This window comes from Salvia miltiorrhiza, chromosome 2 (genome assembly GCF_028751815.1).
Source record: "Salvia miltiorrhiza cultivar Shanhuang (shh) chromosome 2, IMPLAD_Smil_shh, whole genome shotgun sequence".
Lineage (NCBI taxonomy): Eukaryota > Viridiplantae > Streptophyta > Magnoliopsida > Lamiales > Lamiaceae > Salvia > Salvia miltiorrhiza.
In genome coordinates, this window is record NC_080388.1 from 8,397,855 (window position 1) to 8,416,921 (window position 19,067).

A 19,067-nucleotide genomic window follows, 5' to 3' on the forward strand; every position below is an offset into this window, starting at 1 on the left:
TGTTTATATATGAGTGAATTCTCTCATCCGATAGAAATTCTCTCATCCGAACACTCAAAGTGAAAAAACACTCAAACTCAATAGCTATTATCTTTGTTTATAATATTTTCCAAGTGGTGAAGCTATTATTTGTGAATTCTCTCATCCGAACATTTAAAGGTATGTCATTTTACGTTTGAAATGTAATTTAAGTTGGTTATTGTTTATTTTCAATGTTTTGTTTGATCCTATATGCTTATGTGAATTATTAGCATATTATAGCATACTATGATTTAAAGCTACGTTTGAAGGAAATACATGTGAATTAGAGCACATTCTATCATGTTTTAAAGTATTAATTAGTAATTATTACTTACATTTTAGTTCTATACATATATATTGCTACATAACTCATGTTAATATGCTCGAAAATCATGTGTCCGCCCGGACAAGTGTCCTTGAAAATGTGTCCGGCCGTGTGTAATTATATATTATGTAATACACGGCCGGACACATTTCCTCGGAAACTTCCCCGGGCGGACAGATGTTTTTCGAGTGTATTAACATGTTATATGTTGTATTTTTACATTTTATTCCCTTTACATCATATATTTATTTATTTATTTATTATTTTTTCTGTAGATGAATGAATATGAGAGATACTTTGTGGTTAATTATGGAGGTGCCTTCAATGGTTATGAGTACATCGGCGGCTCTTCTAAGAGTTTGCATATTTTCGGAGACACAATGGCCACTACGGTGTACATGATAAATCACCTGATGTTGGAGAATTCATTGAGCACTAATTACAGCTTGTATTATTTGACGAATGGATTAAATGGCAGGGTATACAGTAAAAATCTCCTTGCCAATGACAATGATTTGCTTCAGTTGCTGGTGTCCCAGCCACATTTTCCTGAGATTTATGTTGTCGAAGACGATTATAGTGGAGGAGTGTATGTTCCTTCGTTCGATCTCCCTCAATCTTCTGGGTATGGAGGTGAATCTAGTGCAACATTCGAAGGTGGGGACGGATTGGAAGGAATCCAAAGATATGCTTATTTAGACCTATCAGCCGGAGATTCACCGGCGCAAGAAATTGGTGAACCGTCGGTCACTTGGGGTAATGATCAGTCAACGGGTTGGCCTTCATGGGATTAGCCAAATCCGTACGATTACGATCACCTAACAACTGATCGTTGTTGGGGTCCAGCTGATGATCAATATACAAACGAGTCTCAGTTTGTGGAGAATGCTGGTAATGTAGATGAAGATTATGTTCCATCGTCTGAAGCCGAGACTGATACAAGCGCCTCTGAAGACTTGTCGGAGCCAGAGAACGTGAGAAGGGCAGGGATTGAATATGCAGGTTGGCAGAATTTGCAGATCGATGACGATGATGACGAACAGGTTCCTGGAGCAGATGAACTAACCAATTGGTTAGTTCCGGTTATCCCGTTGGACGCTGCAGCAGCACTTGTGGATATTGAAGATTATCAGCTACTGCCTTGGGAGTTGTCAAAGAATATGTATTTCAATAGCAAAGATGATCTGATCGTTGCAATCGGTCTGTGGAACATGAAGCAGGGCAAGGAATTTTCTGTCACCAAATCAGACAGCAGACGAATTTACTTCAAATGCAAGCATTCAGATACGTGCCCCTTCAAGCTCCATGCATCGTCTCAAGATGGATCCATTTGGGGAGTGTATAAGTTCACCAATGAGCACTCATGCGACGGTGATCTAGGGCGCATAGCGCGAATAAAGGCCCCCGCAAAAGTCGTTGCAACATATTTAGCACAGAAAATACACGATGATTGCGAGATCTTGAAGCCGAAGGCCATCCAACTGGAGCTGCGACGTGAGTTTGGCGTACAGATCAAGTACGATGTTGCATTGCGAGCCCGTAATCGAGCGACTGAGATGGTTTATGGTCGACATGATCAGTCCTTCGAGATGCTGCCCAAGTACTTATACATGTTGAGACAATCCAATCCCGGTTCGATGGTGGAGTGGGAAGTTGACGATGATGGCCGATTCAAACACTTATTTGTTGCTCTTGCAGCTTCGGCTAGTTGTTTCATGTTCAGCTTACGGCCAGTGATTGTCGTCGACGGCACACACTTGAAGGGCAAGAATATGGGTATTTTGTTTGTTGCAGTGACGAAGGACGGCAACGAGAGTTTATTCCCACTCGCGTATGGTGTTGGCCCGAAAGAGAACGATGAATCGTGGATGTATTTCATGTCGCACATTCGACGTATCTCTGATCAACATATCTCCATTGCCAATGCTATCAGGAATGAGTTACCAAATGCCACCCACGGCCTATGCTACTACCATTTGCAAAATAACCTGAAGCATTACGGTAAGGCAGTGGTAGAGGTGTATCGACAAGCTGCATTTGCGTACGAGAAGTCCGACTTCACTAGGGCTATGAACGCCCTGAAGGTTATGAAGAGAGCCGCGTACGATAAACTAATGGGGATTGGGCCGGAAAAGTGGGCTCATTCGATGTGTCCTATGCCTGTGCGACGCTACAGTTTTATGACTTCAAATGCTGCTGAAGCTTTTAATTCCAGATTGTTGTGGGCAAGAAGACTTCCTATCTACTCGATGTTAGAGGCAATCAGACTTGTTATTGAGAAATGGTTCAGCGAGCGACTAAGGGCTGCACAACAAAACGAGGAAGTCTTGACTGCTGAGGCCGGTAAAAGGATAGCTATTGAAGTCCAAAAAAGTCGTCGATACACTGCACAAAGGTTGAGTGGCATAAAGTATAAGGTGCAAACTGCTGACAGAAGCTTTAAGGTGGATCTGGAGAAGAAAAAATCCGAATGTCGAGTATTTCAGCTAGACCAACTGCCATGTTCTCATTCAATCGCTGCAATAAGGTACGAGCATTATTTCTAAGGTGGGTTCATTGAAATGTAAATATGTTCTAATGTTCGTTATATTGATTAATGTCGGAGTTTGTTTTTATAGTGAGGCCGGTGATACGATCGCGGAGTATGTAGACTCGTACTACACGAATGAATTTCTTATCGATACTTACTCTGACGAAGTTAATAATCTCCCGCCGAGACACCAGTGGTTGGTTCCCGAGCACATCGCTGAGCAGGTTGTATTACCTCTGATTGTAAAAGGTCAATCGGGGCGCCCAAAAGAAGGTAGACATCGAGGTGGTGGTGAAGGCAGCAGCACACAAGCAGATGAGTCTTCTAGTATCAGGCGTCGTAAACCAAAGAAGTGCAGCATCTGCCATGAAGAAGGACACAGCAAGAGAACGTGCGCTGGCAGGGCGACTGAGCCCAGGGAGTAGTGGTTTGTATTTGTGTGTTGTAACAGTTAATGATATTGATTGAATTATCTTATTATTCGATAAGCTGAAATGATTAACTGGAAATAAAGTTCGTTGAATAACCAAATAAACCACACATGAATGTAACAATATACAACACTATGTAAAACCAAGTCTAGTGCATCGGGCCTTCCAAGTTTCACACAACGAAAATATAGATCTAGCAATCTTGCTCCTATATGCCCTAACGTTGCTATTACCCCACTCAATGGATGGAGAGCCAGATATCAGTCGTTCAGCATACATGCAGATGAAAGGCCCGCAGCTGACAGCGTCCTGCTGCTGAAACTGAACCTCCGCTGGAGCAAACTCCGTCGTCATAACTGGCCACCTCTCATTTACCACTGTCGAATCAATGGATGTGTCGTCTAGCCACCTCGACAACTGAAGGACAACTGGAAACAATCTCAGTATAGGTAGTAGTTCACTATATCGAGCACTTTGATGTTGAGCACTAAGATTGTGGAATACTGGGTCATAGACCTCGCAAACGGCTTCTCCTAACCGAATCCGACATAGGATAAAATAGTGGCCAATTATGACTGGCATGAGAACCTATGACAAACCACAATGAAATGATAAGAAACAACGATAAAGCACAAATGATTAATGACAAATAATTGTTTAATATATCTTTAATCATTACCTGTGTGGCATTCATCCATCCGGTTTGACCAGGAGCAAGTTCATGGCCCAGAAGTGGTTTTCCACGTACAACGGAGATCCAGTCTATCTCAGGCTCCCAACCATCAGCTATTGCTGTATGCGTCAATACATGATACTCCCTGGGGCTGAACTCACTTCCTGCCCACTTCACCAATAGAGCGTCCCACTCTTTCTTGAGGTATATCTACAAATCAAATAAGTAATTAATAATTTATATCCGCACCAATGAAAACATACTCCCTCCGTCCACGAATTAAAGCCATACTTGCACTTAAATTTTTGTCCACCAATTAAAGCCCTATTGTGCTTTATGTACCTTTTTACTCTTCTTCTTTTCCTATATTTACTACCCTTTGCCACTAATGGACCCACCTTACAACAACTTTATCATTTTTATATTCTATATTTATTACACTTTATCACTAGTGGACCCACCACACAACACCTTTAACACTTTAGTCAACTACTTTATCACTTTAGTCAACTACCCTTATATTTCATCCACAACACCTTTTTCTGCTTTCTTAGTCTCCGTGCCCACCCTCAAACGGGGCTTTAATTCATGGACGGAGGGAGTATAAATAATGAAAGTTTACTTACAAACCAATCCGTGTCTACTATGATTGTGTTATTCATATTTACGTCATCAAGTAAATCCAGGGAATCTCTAAGTCTATTTCTCAAGGTCAAAAAATACAAGTCAATATCCTGCAACAAAGTTAAAATCAGAAAGTTAGTAGAAAATAATTTAACAATGTTAAAATCAATAGATTATTTACCCCAGTTGTGAATTCCTGGCTGACATTCTCCACCCGCGCGAAGTCGTCGTACTCCCACACACCACCACTGGCCTTGACATACACCTCACCACCCCTACCCGCTCGATATCTAGCAATTCACTTCTCATAATGGTCACTGCAGTGTTGTGTCACTGGACGTGGCTCTCGGCTATTAACCCAAGGCGATCTTCGAAAGTTAGACAGACGCCTCACCCTCTGGCTGCGACGCTGTGGCTGCTCTGCCGGTGGCTGCTCTGCCTGGGGCTGCTCTGCCTGTGGCTCAGGCTCCTCCGTCTGAGCCGACCCTGCAGAACTAGACAGTCCCCACTCAAGCGTCGGTGCAACAGAAGTGAGCGGCTCAGCAAAGTATATCGGGGGCTCTGTCCTATACTGCGGTCGCAGGAATGGGGAAGAGGCATGAGGGTAGACATAGGTCGACCAGTCAAAATTCTGCTGGGCCGGTGTGTAGTCGCTCTGACCAGATTGTATAATGGCTCGCCACTGCTCGTTGTAATCCCGGGTCTCTGCTGGGCGAGAATCATAATCTGAAGGGCGTGCAGCATAATGCTGGGTCTCTGGATGGCGTGGTTCCTCATCGCGGGGGTCGTCGTCGCAGGGACGTGAAACGCTTGGTGGGGAAGCGTCGGGCCCTAAAGCACTGGGATCGGCTCTATGCTTTGGAGGAGACCGTCGCTGGTCATCATCAGGGGAGTTAGACCCTCGAAAATGTTTGCTCTTCTTGCACCTATCCTTTTTGCCCTTGCCCTTGCCCTGAAGTTTATCCATGAATTTGTCGAAGAACTTCTTGATCTCCTGACGGATCGTCTTCTTGACCCATTTACGGTCCACCTCACCCTCGTTGGGACTGGATACAGGCCGAGATCCGCTCGACGATGAAGAAGTATGCGGCGTTGGGCGCTTTCCCGGATCTACTGAATGACGAGCCGGCTCGTGGGGTTGAGCATCCCTCACAGGGCCCCGAACACTCTGACTGCGAGTCATACGAGGTTGTCTAGGTACATCCTCCTCGTCTCCGCGCTCCTCCACAACACGGGCTCTGGTGTGCTGTGAAAATTGGACACCCCGAGCTAATGGGTTATCGGGGGCCCTGAAGCTCACCGAGAGTTCGCCCGGTGCCAGCGCTGATATGAAGTAGTGACTCGACAGATCGTGCCCATCGGGCTCCAGAGGCAGGACACCACCCTAGAAAGCAACATAGATAACATCTTAGAACATAAATAAAACCAGTAACGGTGAAACACTAAATCTGAAATAACTGATTACCTGTCCCTCAAATAGATCGCGCAAACCGTGAAGCCGGGGCTTACCCCTGAAATTCCATCTCAAACATCGAGGGTGCGATGTCGGATCACCGCTAGATGCTGCGACCATCTGTCCGAAGCCCGGGACGCGCTCCAATGCCCAGACATATAAAGCCCACGAAGGACCGTAGAAGTGATACTTCTCGCCGGTTCCTATATCTGTCGTATAATGGCATAACATCTTATACGAATACGCGCCCCAGGGGAATCTATCAAATGCAGCCAGATCATCCACCAACACCCAAAGCCACGGCTGTACCCGTGCATCCAACCCAAGAACAAGGGTGTGAGCCACACACACGAGGACAACACGAAGGTACAGGCTCCCATCCTCATCATCCACTCGATGATCCAAATCGCACACGCGTTTAATGAGCGCCTGTACGGTCATGGTTCGCCCACCGCAGAATCGTCAATATGCCTCCACGCGACTGCAGTCATGCTGTAATGTCGCATCGAATCTCGATCCCCGAAATTGAGCCCAGTCACTAATGCGTAGTCCGCGGGGGAAAATCTGACTCGTGCTCCGCACAGAAAGAAGCACATCTCATCGGCTTCTGACACAATCTGCCTCGATACAATCTGGTGCAATGCTCTATTGCTCTTCGGGCCGAGCCTCCAATCAGTGAAATGCCCAAAACATGATGCTCTAAATCTTCCCAATAACCCTTCATTGCACTCATTGCCGACCACATTTAAAGTTTCAACCAGCTCTGGAAAAGCAGAATCCCTATAGTATGTGCTGATAGCAACCTCCGTCTGGTCAATAGTGTCGGGACGAAGATATGGGACATTCGCCTATTCATTTACAAAATGAAAACCATATTAAATTCAGTAAAATATTAAAAAATAATACAAATAGAAAAATACATAAAATGCCTAATTCGAAACTCATCTAGATCAAAATGCACAAACTAACATCTCACATCTCATGTATATAATTTCATAAAGCAATACTAATTCTCGATGAGTTTAATATGCACAGTCACTATATAGGCATAGAATATTTTATTTTATTCAATTTCATAAAATAAACAAAAAAACTGTAATTTAATTAATACCAAGCAATAATAATTCAATAATTAATAATTAAACAATTATAATTAAATTAAATTCAGTAAAATAGTAATAATTAATATAAACATACAGATAGATTGAATAAAGTATTTTATGCCTATATAGCAACGGTCCGGCCGGTGAAGTTGTGACAACCCGCTCTTTTAGTAGTATTTAATTCCAGTATTTCGTGTTTATTTATCTATCTGCCAGTAAATGAAGCACCTTATGTTTTCAGCTATGTTTCTGAATTACGTATTTTGGAGACAGAGTCACTACACTAGCAGTATGCATTTCTATTTAACTTCGCGTGTTTAAAACCGCGACGAGAATCTTTGAGTCGATGAATAATTATTATTACTCAGGTATAACCAACTTAGCAAAGTTGGGTTAATTATCAAAATGGAGTTTATTTCATGTTGTTACTTAAGTCGTGATTTATTTCCGACTTTGAAGCTAATTAAATCTACGGATTTAATTTAGCATGATCGATTTTAACAGAAACGCGAAACCAGTATTTCAAATACAGAGAGAGCAACACTGAAGGATTTAACTTAGATCTTTTCTCTTAGATCACATCACCACCTACGCCACCCTATCCGCCACCTGCCAATGCCACAAGTAAGGAAAAGAAGGAAAAAGGGAGAAAGGAAAAGGTGGAAAAAGGTGCTACAGCAACAGCCATTGGCTGGGCAGCCGAAAGGCCTCCCACACAAGCTGCAGCAGCAGCTCTCCTCCCATTGGATGGGCAGCCGAAGGGCCTCCCACGCAAGCTGCAGCAGCAGCTCTCCTCCCATTGGCTGGGCAGCCGAAAGGTCTCCCATCGCCTCACCTGCTGCACCCCATCCCACGCCACGCAATCCTACAACCATGCCCTTCCTTCGGCACTCAAGTACACATCAGCCGAGCTCCAACTATAAATTCACTCTTCAACCCTTGAGCCACCCCTTATCCTTCCAACACTTAGAGTTCCAGCAGCAACAGCGAGGAGTTTCATCTCTCTCGACGCCTTGCACGAAGGGGAGTAGAACGAGATTCTTGCTGCCGACTTGAACAAGGTAACAACTCGGCTTAATTTTCCTCCCCTCGCCATGTTTCTTTCCACCTGTTTTCGGCCTAAGATCAGCAGCCATTTCACTTTCAGTTTGCACCTCGACGCTCGAAAAAAAAAAGAGAGAGAAACCATCGTTCTTTACCCGACCAAAGCACGCGAGATATCAAGGTAACCTTCGACCTCTGTTGCTACTCCAATCGACATGCATCACGCTAGCAGAAATCATGTTTTATGGGCTGTAAACGAATGAACAAAAAGCATGTTAAGTCACGTTTTAGTGGAACCTACAACTTGAACCTTGATGAACGACGAGAACTTTAGCTTTAAACGTAGACGAACGTGAATAATCACAGCATGCTCACATAGGTAGAGATTAAGGTCTGTATACGAGTGAGAATCGAGGCGAGATAAGGACGAGTCCAGCGGGGACGAGTCCAGCGGGGACGAGGCCAGCGGGGATGAGTCCAGCTGGGACGAGGCCAGCGAGGCCGAGTCGTCCAGTCCAGCGAAATCGCCTCGCCAGAGGAATGGCCAGAGGAATCACCTCGCCAGAGGAATCACTTCGCCACAGAGCTAACTCAACCAGAGCTAACTTAGAGGCCAGAGCTGACCTCCAGAGCAGAAAGCAAAGAAGCAGAGCATACCGCGCGCGCGCGAGAGAGAGAGAGAGAGAGAGAGAGAGAGAGAGAGAGAGAGAGAGAGAGAGAGAAGAGAACTTAGGGTGTTTAAATCTTTATTATTTCCTTTCCCTTGCTCACGAAGGGGGACTATTATGTTTTACTGACAGTTTAGAACACCCTATGAGAACGAATCAATGTAGTTAATTACTTGACTTCATGGGACGGAACCTAGTTGGGTTAATTGGTTAATAAAAAGGAATATGAGCCATGCATAATTACATTACGCATCCTCATTTATTTTAGAATTTCCTCGGACTAAGACCTTACGTTATTTCTTTTCCGAATCAACGTTGAACGCAAGAGTTTAAGGCTTAGTCGTGAGTCTCCACTACCAGGTGGGCATTACTTTTACTATATGTATATGGAGATCCCCTGCGTGTCGTAGGCCTCTTATACGAATGAATGCATGAGATGATTTAACTGCTAATTTCAGTTTTATATACCTATCAAACGAGTTTAATGCTACATTTGAACAAGTTATTTCGTTACAAAATCTTTGAACTGAAAAATATTACTAATGTTGTCTTGCCATAAAATGTTTAAATTTTAGTATGATATCTATCTGATGTGGCTTTGCCAGTTATGTAATCGAATTCGGGTCCTGAGCAGTTGATAGCTATCCTGCTAGGACTAGTGTACACCAGTGACCGTGAGTCATCTAGCGGGTTGGCCGGCCAAGTGTCCGTGAGAGGTGGCCACCTCTCCGGTACAAAGTTCCAGATATGATAGATTACAAGAGAACTTAGTCTCCAGACGAACTTTAAGTATCACAAAAGAATTTAGTAAGCTTGGGCCTATTTCACGAAAACTCCCTTGCTGTACTGTTTATGATGGCATGACAATTTACAGTTTCATGAAGCATGTTTATATTTATACTTAGGCATACGTGCCCACTGAGTACTCTCGTACTCAGCCCTGCATATATTTCTAAATGAGCAGGTTGAGCAGTGGCTGATGAAGATGAAGTGACGAGTGGAGCTTTTGTCATAAGTTTATTAAATGAACTCTTGGATACATGTCTCCATACATGTAGTTCAGATATTGTTAATCCGCTGCGTACTCTCGAGTATTATGTCTTTTAAGTCAAGTCGGATTCATCCGAGTGTACAAGTTATTCGAGTCCTTATGATTAAACAACAATTATTTATAAATTTCCCTTTATTAACAATGAGTTGAGTCCGATCCTTCATTAATTATTCACTCCCTTTCTAACCCCGCTTCTAATCTCCCTTCCTTGGTCACGGTTTCCCGGCTTAGTTATCCTTAATTAGGTCCGGTCGTGACAGAAGTGCCCGAAAAAATGTGTCCGGCCGGGTACATTTCAGATAGAAATTGTACCGGCCGGACACATTATTCCGGGCATAGTACCGGCCGGATAGTTTCTGTATAGGCATAAAATACTTTATTTTATTCAATTGCACAGCAAAAACATAAAAAATGCAATGTAATACCCAGCAAAACAAAGCAATAATAATTCAATAATTATTACTTAAACAATATAATTAAATTAAATTCAGTAAATTACTAATAATTAATATAAACATACAACTAATTAAAATGGAATATTTTATGCTAAAAAACGATCGGTCCGGTCGGTGAAGTTCCCGGAAAAATGCGTCCGCCGGTATGTTTCATTTAAACAATGTACTTGGTCGGACAGATTTATCCGGCCACTTCACCGGCCGGACCGATTGTTTTTTAGCATAAAATATTCTATTCTATTCAATTTCATGAAAATTAAAAATCAAAACCTGTGAAGAAGATGCCATGGATGATGAGGAAACTTTTCGTCCGACCGTGCTTCAATTTTGAAGTCTCTCTCGGTTATATTGGTGAGTAAAAAAAGAAGGAAGGTAAATATATAGATAAGATATATGGATGAAAAAAAAGTGATTGAAGCCGATACAATCGGCTTTATGTCTATCAAAAGAGAATCAATTTTTTTACAAAGATATTTTTGTCCTTTATGTATCGGTTCTTGCATAATTTTTTTGGTAACATGCATGATTTTTTTGGGTAACAAGCATGATTTAATTGGGACGGATTTTGAGTATATATATATATATATACTCATATATATATATTTTAAATTTAAAGATATGGATTAACACGATATATATAGTGTTATATACTATTTTTTAAATTAAGATTTTATATAAAAAGGGAAAAGAGAAAAAAGAAACCTAAGAACCCTTGAGAGCACAAAAGAGCAAACTAAGGGCCGAGCCTCATTAAAACCCGTTTAAGGCAAACCCGAGAGGGAAAATCCTTAAAGGAAAAAAAAGTACTCGTCTAAGAACAAAAACTGCGAGAGAGCGGAAAAGAGACAGCTTCAGAAGCTCCGACCTAACCATCGCCCCTAAGCAGCTCGGCTCCCAAGCGCAAAAACAGAAAAGCCAACGAACAAAACAAAAAATAAACAAAACCGAAGACACAGGAACAGCCGAAAACCAGAAAGCCTCAAAACAAGGAGATAGCACTCCAAGAATCAACATATCAATAACGGAAGCTGTTGATTCCCAAAAAGACTCGACGTAAAACCACCCCAGGAGGTCGTTTACGGAGAACCAACGGGACCCGACCAGCTGCGCCCCAGCATCGAGCGCACCCAGATGCTGTAAAAAGACACAACCGACATCCCAAACCCAACACCGAACACTGCCCCAACGAATCAAGAAACCACCCATCAAACCAGAGCAAAAGCCGCAAGAAAACCCTAGGAGATCATGCGAAGGTGAGAATTCGCAGCCATGTCAACCCGGACAGCCTGTTTAATTTCATCAATCTCATGGGGCCACCACCCCACGGTTCTCTCAGGATTGGCCATGATGTCAGCAACCTTATTACCTTCTCTAAAAACGTGAGTGATGTGAAGCCGAAAAGTCAAAAGAGAATCCAAAACCTCCTCCCAAAGAACCTTAAATCTCCAAGGGACATCTTTAGCTCGATTTTGCAAGAGACTAACCACGTAAGTCGAGTCGGATTCAATCCAGAGATCATTCCAGCCTCTTGCCTTGGCGATTCTGACAGCTGAAATCACCGCAAAAAGCTCCGCTTCGAAGGCATATCCTACTCCCAACTTATAGTGAAAACACCCACGCACCCAACCCCAATGATCACGAAAAACCCCACCAGCTCCGATCGCCCCCGGAGCACCACGAGCCGACCCATCAGTATTCACTTTGATCCAATGCTCCGTAGGAGGCCACCATTTCACAGTGATGAATCTTGGTGGAGGCGTCGCCCTCCCTTTCACGCCAATATTTCGAAGAATGGTGTAGTCAGTCCACTTGTTGCTCATGTGACCCAGATGTTTGAAATTGTTCTCAATCTCCAAGAATGCCACTTTGACAACATGAATGGCATGCTTATAGGAGAAATTCTTGTCCTCAAAAATGCAGTTGTTCCGCTGTGACCAAATCGCCCAGATCATGGTAATAATACTAGCCTTCCAGAAATTACTAACCTGAGTGCTAAGCTCCCGATTCCAGGCTAAGACCAAAAAACTATGAATATCCATCGTATGCTTGCCTTGGGGAAACTGAAACCAATCAAGAAATTCCATCCAAGCATTATGAACAGGAGTGCAGCCCCAAAAAATGTGATTAGTCGTTTCCGCGTCCTTCATGCAAATAGCACACCGATTCGGCATGATTAAACCGTGCCGAATAAGACGATCATACGTTGGCATACGGTCATGGATGAGCCGCCAGCAAACTAAAGAACGACGAGCCGTGATGAAAGGTTCCCAAAGCCAGGAGCCCCATCTCACCGTCGGGAAATAATGACCATGACGAGCAAAGGCCAAAGCCGGAGTAACCTTCCCCTGCAGAGAAGGCTTCCAAAACCTGATATCTTTATCGCCAATAGGAGTAAAAAGAATATCACAAACAGTCGTAGGAAAGATGTTCACAAAATCTTGAGTAAAGTGCCAAACTCCATCATAGAAATAGTCAGCCACCGTCTGGGTAAGAGTTTCCTTCAAAAAACAAGGAACTTGACAGATGTCAACGAGACGATATCCCAACCAATCATCAAGCCAAAAAAGCATGGAGGTGCCGTCACCAATATAGCTGAACGAATCAGTGACCAGATCACCAATCTCCTCACGCAGGCCACTCCAGATAGAAGAGGGGGCAGTTTGCCTTACTTTGCCACAAGTAGATAAATAACGACGACGCATAATATCATAGCCAAAGCTCTCACCTTCAATAACCTTCCAAGCCATTTTCATGAGAAAGCACTTGTTCATAGTGACAAAAGAACGAATACCAAGACCTCTCTCATTTTTAGAAGCACAAACTCTGCTCCAGCTAACCGAACTGGTAGGTGCTTTCCGGATGTTCCCATTCCAGAGAAAGTTCCTGCATTTAGCATCTAAGTCTCTCAACAACCTTCTAGGCCATCTATACACCATCATCGAATGAGTGAGAGAACTGCTGATCACCGAATTAATCAAGCAGAGACGTCCGGCCATGGAGAGATGAACACCTTTCCAACGAGCAAACTTATTCACGATCTTGTCGTGAATACTCCGAAGATAAAGAGCTTTCACTTTACCTCTAAAGATAGGAATACCCAAATAAGTGAAAGGAAAGGAACCCTGAGAAATAGGCAGCGCTCGCAACACCCGCCTCTTAGTCCGAGTAGTCACCTTATCGGAGAAGAAAATCTGGGACTTATCCGGACTGAAGATCTGTCCAGATATAAGACCATAATAGTCCAGAATCTTGCGGAGAGTCTTAGCATTTGCCCTCGTAGCTTTGCAAAAAATAAGAATGTCATCCGCATAAAGAAGATGTGTAGGAAAAGAAATACCCCTGCAGAAGAGCATAGGCTCCAGATGACCAGAATGCACACAATTGCTAAACAGTTCGCTGAGAACGTCTTCCGCAATACCAAAGAGAATCGGAGAAAGAGGGTCCCCCTGTCGGACCCCTCTAGAACAACTGAAATAGCCTCGAAGCTCCCTATTATAAAGAGTCGAAAGACGAGCAGAATGTAAAATCACTTTGATCCAACCAATAAACCGATTGCTGTAACCACAAACCTCCAGAACGTTTAGCAAGAAGTCCCACCTCAGAGTGTCAAAAGCTTTGGTGATGTCAACTTTGCACGCCATATTCTGACCACCATTAGTACGATGCATGCAATTTGCCCCCTCAGAGCCAAGCATGATACAATCATGGATAGAACGACCACTTATGAAACCAAATTGATTTTTAGAAACATGCTGCGCAGCGACGTAACTAAGCCGGGTCGCCAGGACTTTCGAAATAATCTTGAATAGAAAATTCGAAAGAACAATGGGTCTCAGATCAGCCACGGTATTCACGACCTCTTTCTTGGGGATAAGAATGAGAGTATTTGCGTTAGACCCTTGAGGAAGGTACGAACGCATGAAAAAGGAAATCACCGCCTTCCAAAGATCATCCTTTATAACATCCCAACAAGTGTGAAAGAAACGACCAGAAAAACCATCCGGGCCAGGCGAGCTGTGGGGGTCCATTTGGAAAACCGCCGTAGTAATCTCCTCCTCATCCGGCCAATGAGATAACATCTCATTCAGATTATCCGAGATCCTATGATCCAGAACCGCTTCCACCTCCACAATATTGGCCGGAGCCTGACTACTCTCAGTAAATAAGGTCGAGAAAAAATCCACAATGTGATCTCCAATAATGCCCTGATCAACACACGCCTCCACGCTAATCATCAAGTGCGAAATAATGTGCGGCTTTCTTCTAAACTTGGATCATGTTATGAAAGAAAGTCGTGTTTCTGTCTCCATCCTGAAGCCACGCCACTCTACTTTTCTGCTTCAGGAGAGCATTCTTTCTAGAAAGCGCCATGTTGATATTAGCTTGCGCAGAAACCTCTTTATCGAACAAATCCTCCGTATAGCCCTCATCGGCGATCTTGTTCTGGATATCCAAGAGCTCTTGTTGTTTCTCCATAAGCAAAGAATCAACATGACCAAAGGTCGACTTGTTCCACAGACGAAGGTCTTTTCTAAGTCTCTTCAGCTTGGCCATGACCGTGTAAATGGGGCAAGAAAAATTAGCCTCCTTATCCCAGGAATGCCTCACAGTCTCCAAAAAATCAGGGTGCAAAGTCCACATATCAAGGAATCTAAAAAACTTCCTGGCTTTCTGCTCCATTTGACAAGACAACACAATCGGCGAGTGATCCGAAGTGATCCTAGGAAGCACGTGGGTGAAAACAGAATGCCAAGACGAAGCGAAGCTTTCGGAAAAAAAGACACGATCCAGCATAGATTCCACATGAGACGGCATAAATCTCCGGCCAGACCAAGTATATTTCAGACCCACAGTAGGAGATTCAATGCATCCCAGAGCGTCAATAAATCACAAAAATCAGCACAAGCCGCAGCATTAGGCAAACAGTTACTACTCCTCTCATGGGCACCTTTCACCGCATTGAAATCCCTAATGACAACAAAATCACTCACGGAGTGATTAATAATATCCATCCAGAGTTTACGCCTCTCCAAATGAGACGAAGACCCATGAACAATAGCCATACGAAACTGCCGCGTCCTCCACAAGCAGTCCACAATCACAACCTGATCCGAGGAGAAAACCACATCAGTACTCACGTCAGGATGATTAAAAATCCAGATGTTAGAACACATATTCAATCTAGAATTCTGAAAACTATTTATAAGGTTAAGAGACTTCCAGAAACTGCTAGCAGTGTGAGAAAACGCTGCTTTAGGTTCGATGATGCCGACAATTAAAGGAGAAAAGGAGCGACAGTGCTCCTTTAAGATAAGTTTAGATTCGTCCGTGATACCACGTACGTTCCAAACTAAAAAATTCATGGATTGCTTCTTCTGGGTAAGGGCATCAGCCCTTTCAACTTCCGCCGCCCAACTCTTTGCTGCCGCCACATTCGACATCGCGCGCGTACTGGTCGATCCATCATTGATAATCACAAAGTCCCGCGGCTGTCCCCCGGTTTCCCAAGCTCTGAATAACTGCTCTTTTATAGTCTCTAATGATTCCGCATTCGGTTCAACCGTTTGTCCAGGTGGCCGACGCAAACGACTCTTAATGGTATCCACTCCAGGAGCTTGTTTTCTATCGGTGACTTTAGTTTGGCCTGGCGGCCTCCCTCGTTTCTTCATCAGTGGCACCGTCTCTTTACCCTTGGAAATAGCCTTGGCGTTAGTATCCACTATCTCAGTAGCCCGCTGTATACTCATCTCTTTTTCCATGCGTTGTAAGGCAGCAGCTTTCTCCTTCTCATCAAATCTCGGAGAGCTTCCCGATCCATTGGCATCCGCCCCATGCACCGCCTCCTTATCTGCAGACTTAATCACCTGTTCAGTCACTTCCTCCTCCAAGGGCAGCTGTTCGTTCATTAAAGAAATAGAATCGGCCTGTCTTTCCACCACTAAAGCAGTTTCTTTCGCCACCTCAATCGTCGGAGTTATGTCCGCCTCAATAATTTCATCCTCGTCCGAATCCGACTCCGCCTCCGTTCTAGCGTCTTGGATGTCATCCTCGTTATTCAAGCAGGCCTCATTGACCTGTTCCAAAGCCTGAAATCTGCTGCCACTCTGAGTACCCACATCATGTCCCTTAGTCGTGTTCTGCCGAGGCCTCCATCCCGATTGTGGTTTAGTCCATTGCTTATGTTTTTCGACCATAGCAGTATCTTGTGTCCTTGCATCATCAGTCTTCCGTGTTCTCGTATTGTCATCCTGACCTCCATTCCCCGGATCATCACCATCCTTATTCCTCTCGTCTCCTGTAATCTTTTTGCCTTTCGCCCTTTTGTTGCAATTCTCCAACAAGTGACCCGTTATTTTGCATTTGGTGCAGAACTTCGGGAGTTGCTCGTAGTAAAATTCCACGTAGAACGATCTATCATGACCGTCGATAGACACCGATTCCGGCAGAGGGAGCGCCAAGTCCACCTCAACAAGCACTCTAGCAAAGTTTCCAACATCTCCATCAGCAGTGGCTCCGTCCACCTTAAGCGACACTCCCACCGAATTTCCAATGCTTGATATGATCTCCTTCGTCCAGTACTCAACTGGAAGATAGTATATATGCATCCAAATTTGACAAATCGAGGAGATTTCCTTATAAGGATCAAAATTCCTCACCCAATCACGTAACCGCAGCGTACCATAATTTAAAGTCCACGCTATTTTCTTCTTAGCCATGTTTTTATCAGCAGCAGTAGAGAAACGAAGCGTGTAGAAACCCTTACTCATGGGTATAACGTGCCATTCTGAATAAATCTGCCATAAAGCTTGGAGGTCCTTCTTCAATTCCATAGCCGCCTTTGGCTTTTCTCCTTTTCGAAGCAATAGACGTCCAATCAAAGCATGCTGAAACTGTTTCAAACGATCTTGAATCATGGTCTCCGGAATTTTGAGGGAGAGGATTCCGTTGATCGTGACGGGCTGGATCGTCGCACATCTATGCACCGGAACATCAGGTTTTCTGAAAGTTGGAGGCTTGATAATATTGGCATAAGATGTTCGTTGAGTAGTAGCAGGTTGCTTCTCCACCGTGACTTCAACCCCGTGAAGATTCACGGCTTCAGCGTCAGCGTTAATATGGTCTTCCACGATGGCCTGAGTATCAGCAGTCAAGGGAAGAACCCTAGAATCGTTTGCATCAGCCACCGAAGCCCTAGCATCCATCGAAGCCCTAGCAGCAGAACTTTCCGTAAAGGAATTATTATGAGGCAGAAAATTGGAAGAGACAACAGGAAGATTCAAGCGTGAGTTATCCGACGCCGGAGACATGGCGTTCGCCGGCGACGCAACCGGTGAAATCATGGGAAAAACGGCGGCGAGAGTTTCTTGAAGGTTAGGGTTTTCATGCTCTTTTCAAAATTCAGGAAGAAGAGGAGAAGAGCTAGTGTTATATACTATATATCAACATTCAAGAATAACACAATATATATATATATATATATATATATATATATATACAAATAATTTCAAAGAATATATGTATTGAAATTAAGATATTAAAGGGAAAAAAATAAAAAATTTAAGATAGATACACATGCATATATATTATTAGCTTCTTGACAGGGTTTTTTTTTTATGAAATTGAATAAAATAGAATATTTTATGCCTAAATATAATCTGTCCGGCCGGTAATTTGCAAGGAAAAATGTGTCCGGCCGAGTAATTGTTTACCTGAAATGTACCCGGTCGGACACATTTTTTCGGCCACTTCACCGGCCGGACAGATGTTATATCGACATAAAATTTTCTATTTTATCTATTTGTATCTTTATATTAATTTTTACTATTTTGCTTAATTTAATTTAATATATTGTTTAAGTGTTAATTAGTGTCCGGTCGATAATATTTACAATTTAAAGATATGAACACATATATATATATATATATATATATATATATATATATATATATATATATAGGAATGGGATCATATAGATCCCAATGCTTATAATAGATCCCTAGATCCAAATCTTGACCACACATTTATGACATGTGGCGCATCAAGATGGTGACACGTGGCAAGGATTCCAAGGCAAAATCTGGAGGGGTAAAATTGGAATGTAATTTTCGGATTTAATAATTAAAAAAAATATATATTTTTTTAGATTTTCTCAAAATAGATATATTTTAGATGCATACAGTTTCGCACAAAGATGCATAAAGTTTTCACATGAAATGCATAACTTTGAACTGAAAAATGCATTTAATTTTTCCAGTTTTGGTATTTTCACCACCCCACCCATACCACCCCCCAATCCAGCCCACACCACCCCCCAACCCTCCCCATTACCACCCCCCAAAAATAGGCATGTTTCACATGCATATAAAATCAAACAAAAATGCATAAAGTTTTCACATAAAATGCATTAAACTATACAAAAAAATGCATTTCATTTTAATAAATCTGGTAGTTTCGCCACCCCACCCCAGCCCCTGCCCCCTGCCTCCCCACCCCACCCACCCCCCCACCCCCACCCCCCCAAAAAATTTTTTTTTTTTTTTTTTCAAAAACTGATTTTCTAATTGCTGGCCCACCCCCCCCCCCACCGACCCCCCCCCCCACCCCCCCCCCCCAAAAATTTTTTTTTTTTTTTTTCAAAAACTGATTTTCTAATTGCTGGCCCACCCCCACCCCCACCCCCACCCCCCCC

At 43.3% G+C, this 19,067-nt stretch overlaps 1 protein-coding gene across 1 annotated transcript; it reads left to right on the forward strand.

The window, feature by feature from the left end:
* The first annotated feature begins 1,105 nt into the window (after positions 1-1,105).
* Positions 1,106-3,301, forward strand: LOC131007948 (uncharacterized). Its single transcript, XM_057934857.1, has 4 exons — positions 1,106-1,148; positions 1,193-1,458; positions 1,567-2,873; positions 2,965-3,301. The coding sequence occupies exons 1-4, from the start codon at positions 1,106-1,108 to the stop codon at positions 3,299-3,301; spliced, it is 1,953 nt and encodes a 650-aa protein (XP_057790840.1).
* The last annotated feature ends 15,766 nt before the right edge of the window (positions 3,302-19,067 follow it).

Coding starts and splice junctions, on each gene's coding strand:
- LOC131007948 (XM_057934857.1), top strand. CDS start 1,106: ATGATCAGTCAACGGGTTGGCCTTCATGGGATTAGCCAAATCC. Junction 1,149..1,192: donor TCATGGGATTAGCCAAATCC/GTACGATTACGA, acceptor GTTGGGGTCCAG/CTGATGATCAATATACAAAC. Junction 1,459..1,566: donor TGGACGCTGCAGCAGCACTT/GTGGATATTGAA, acceptor AACATGAAGCAG/GGCAAGGAATTTTCTGTCAC.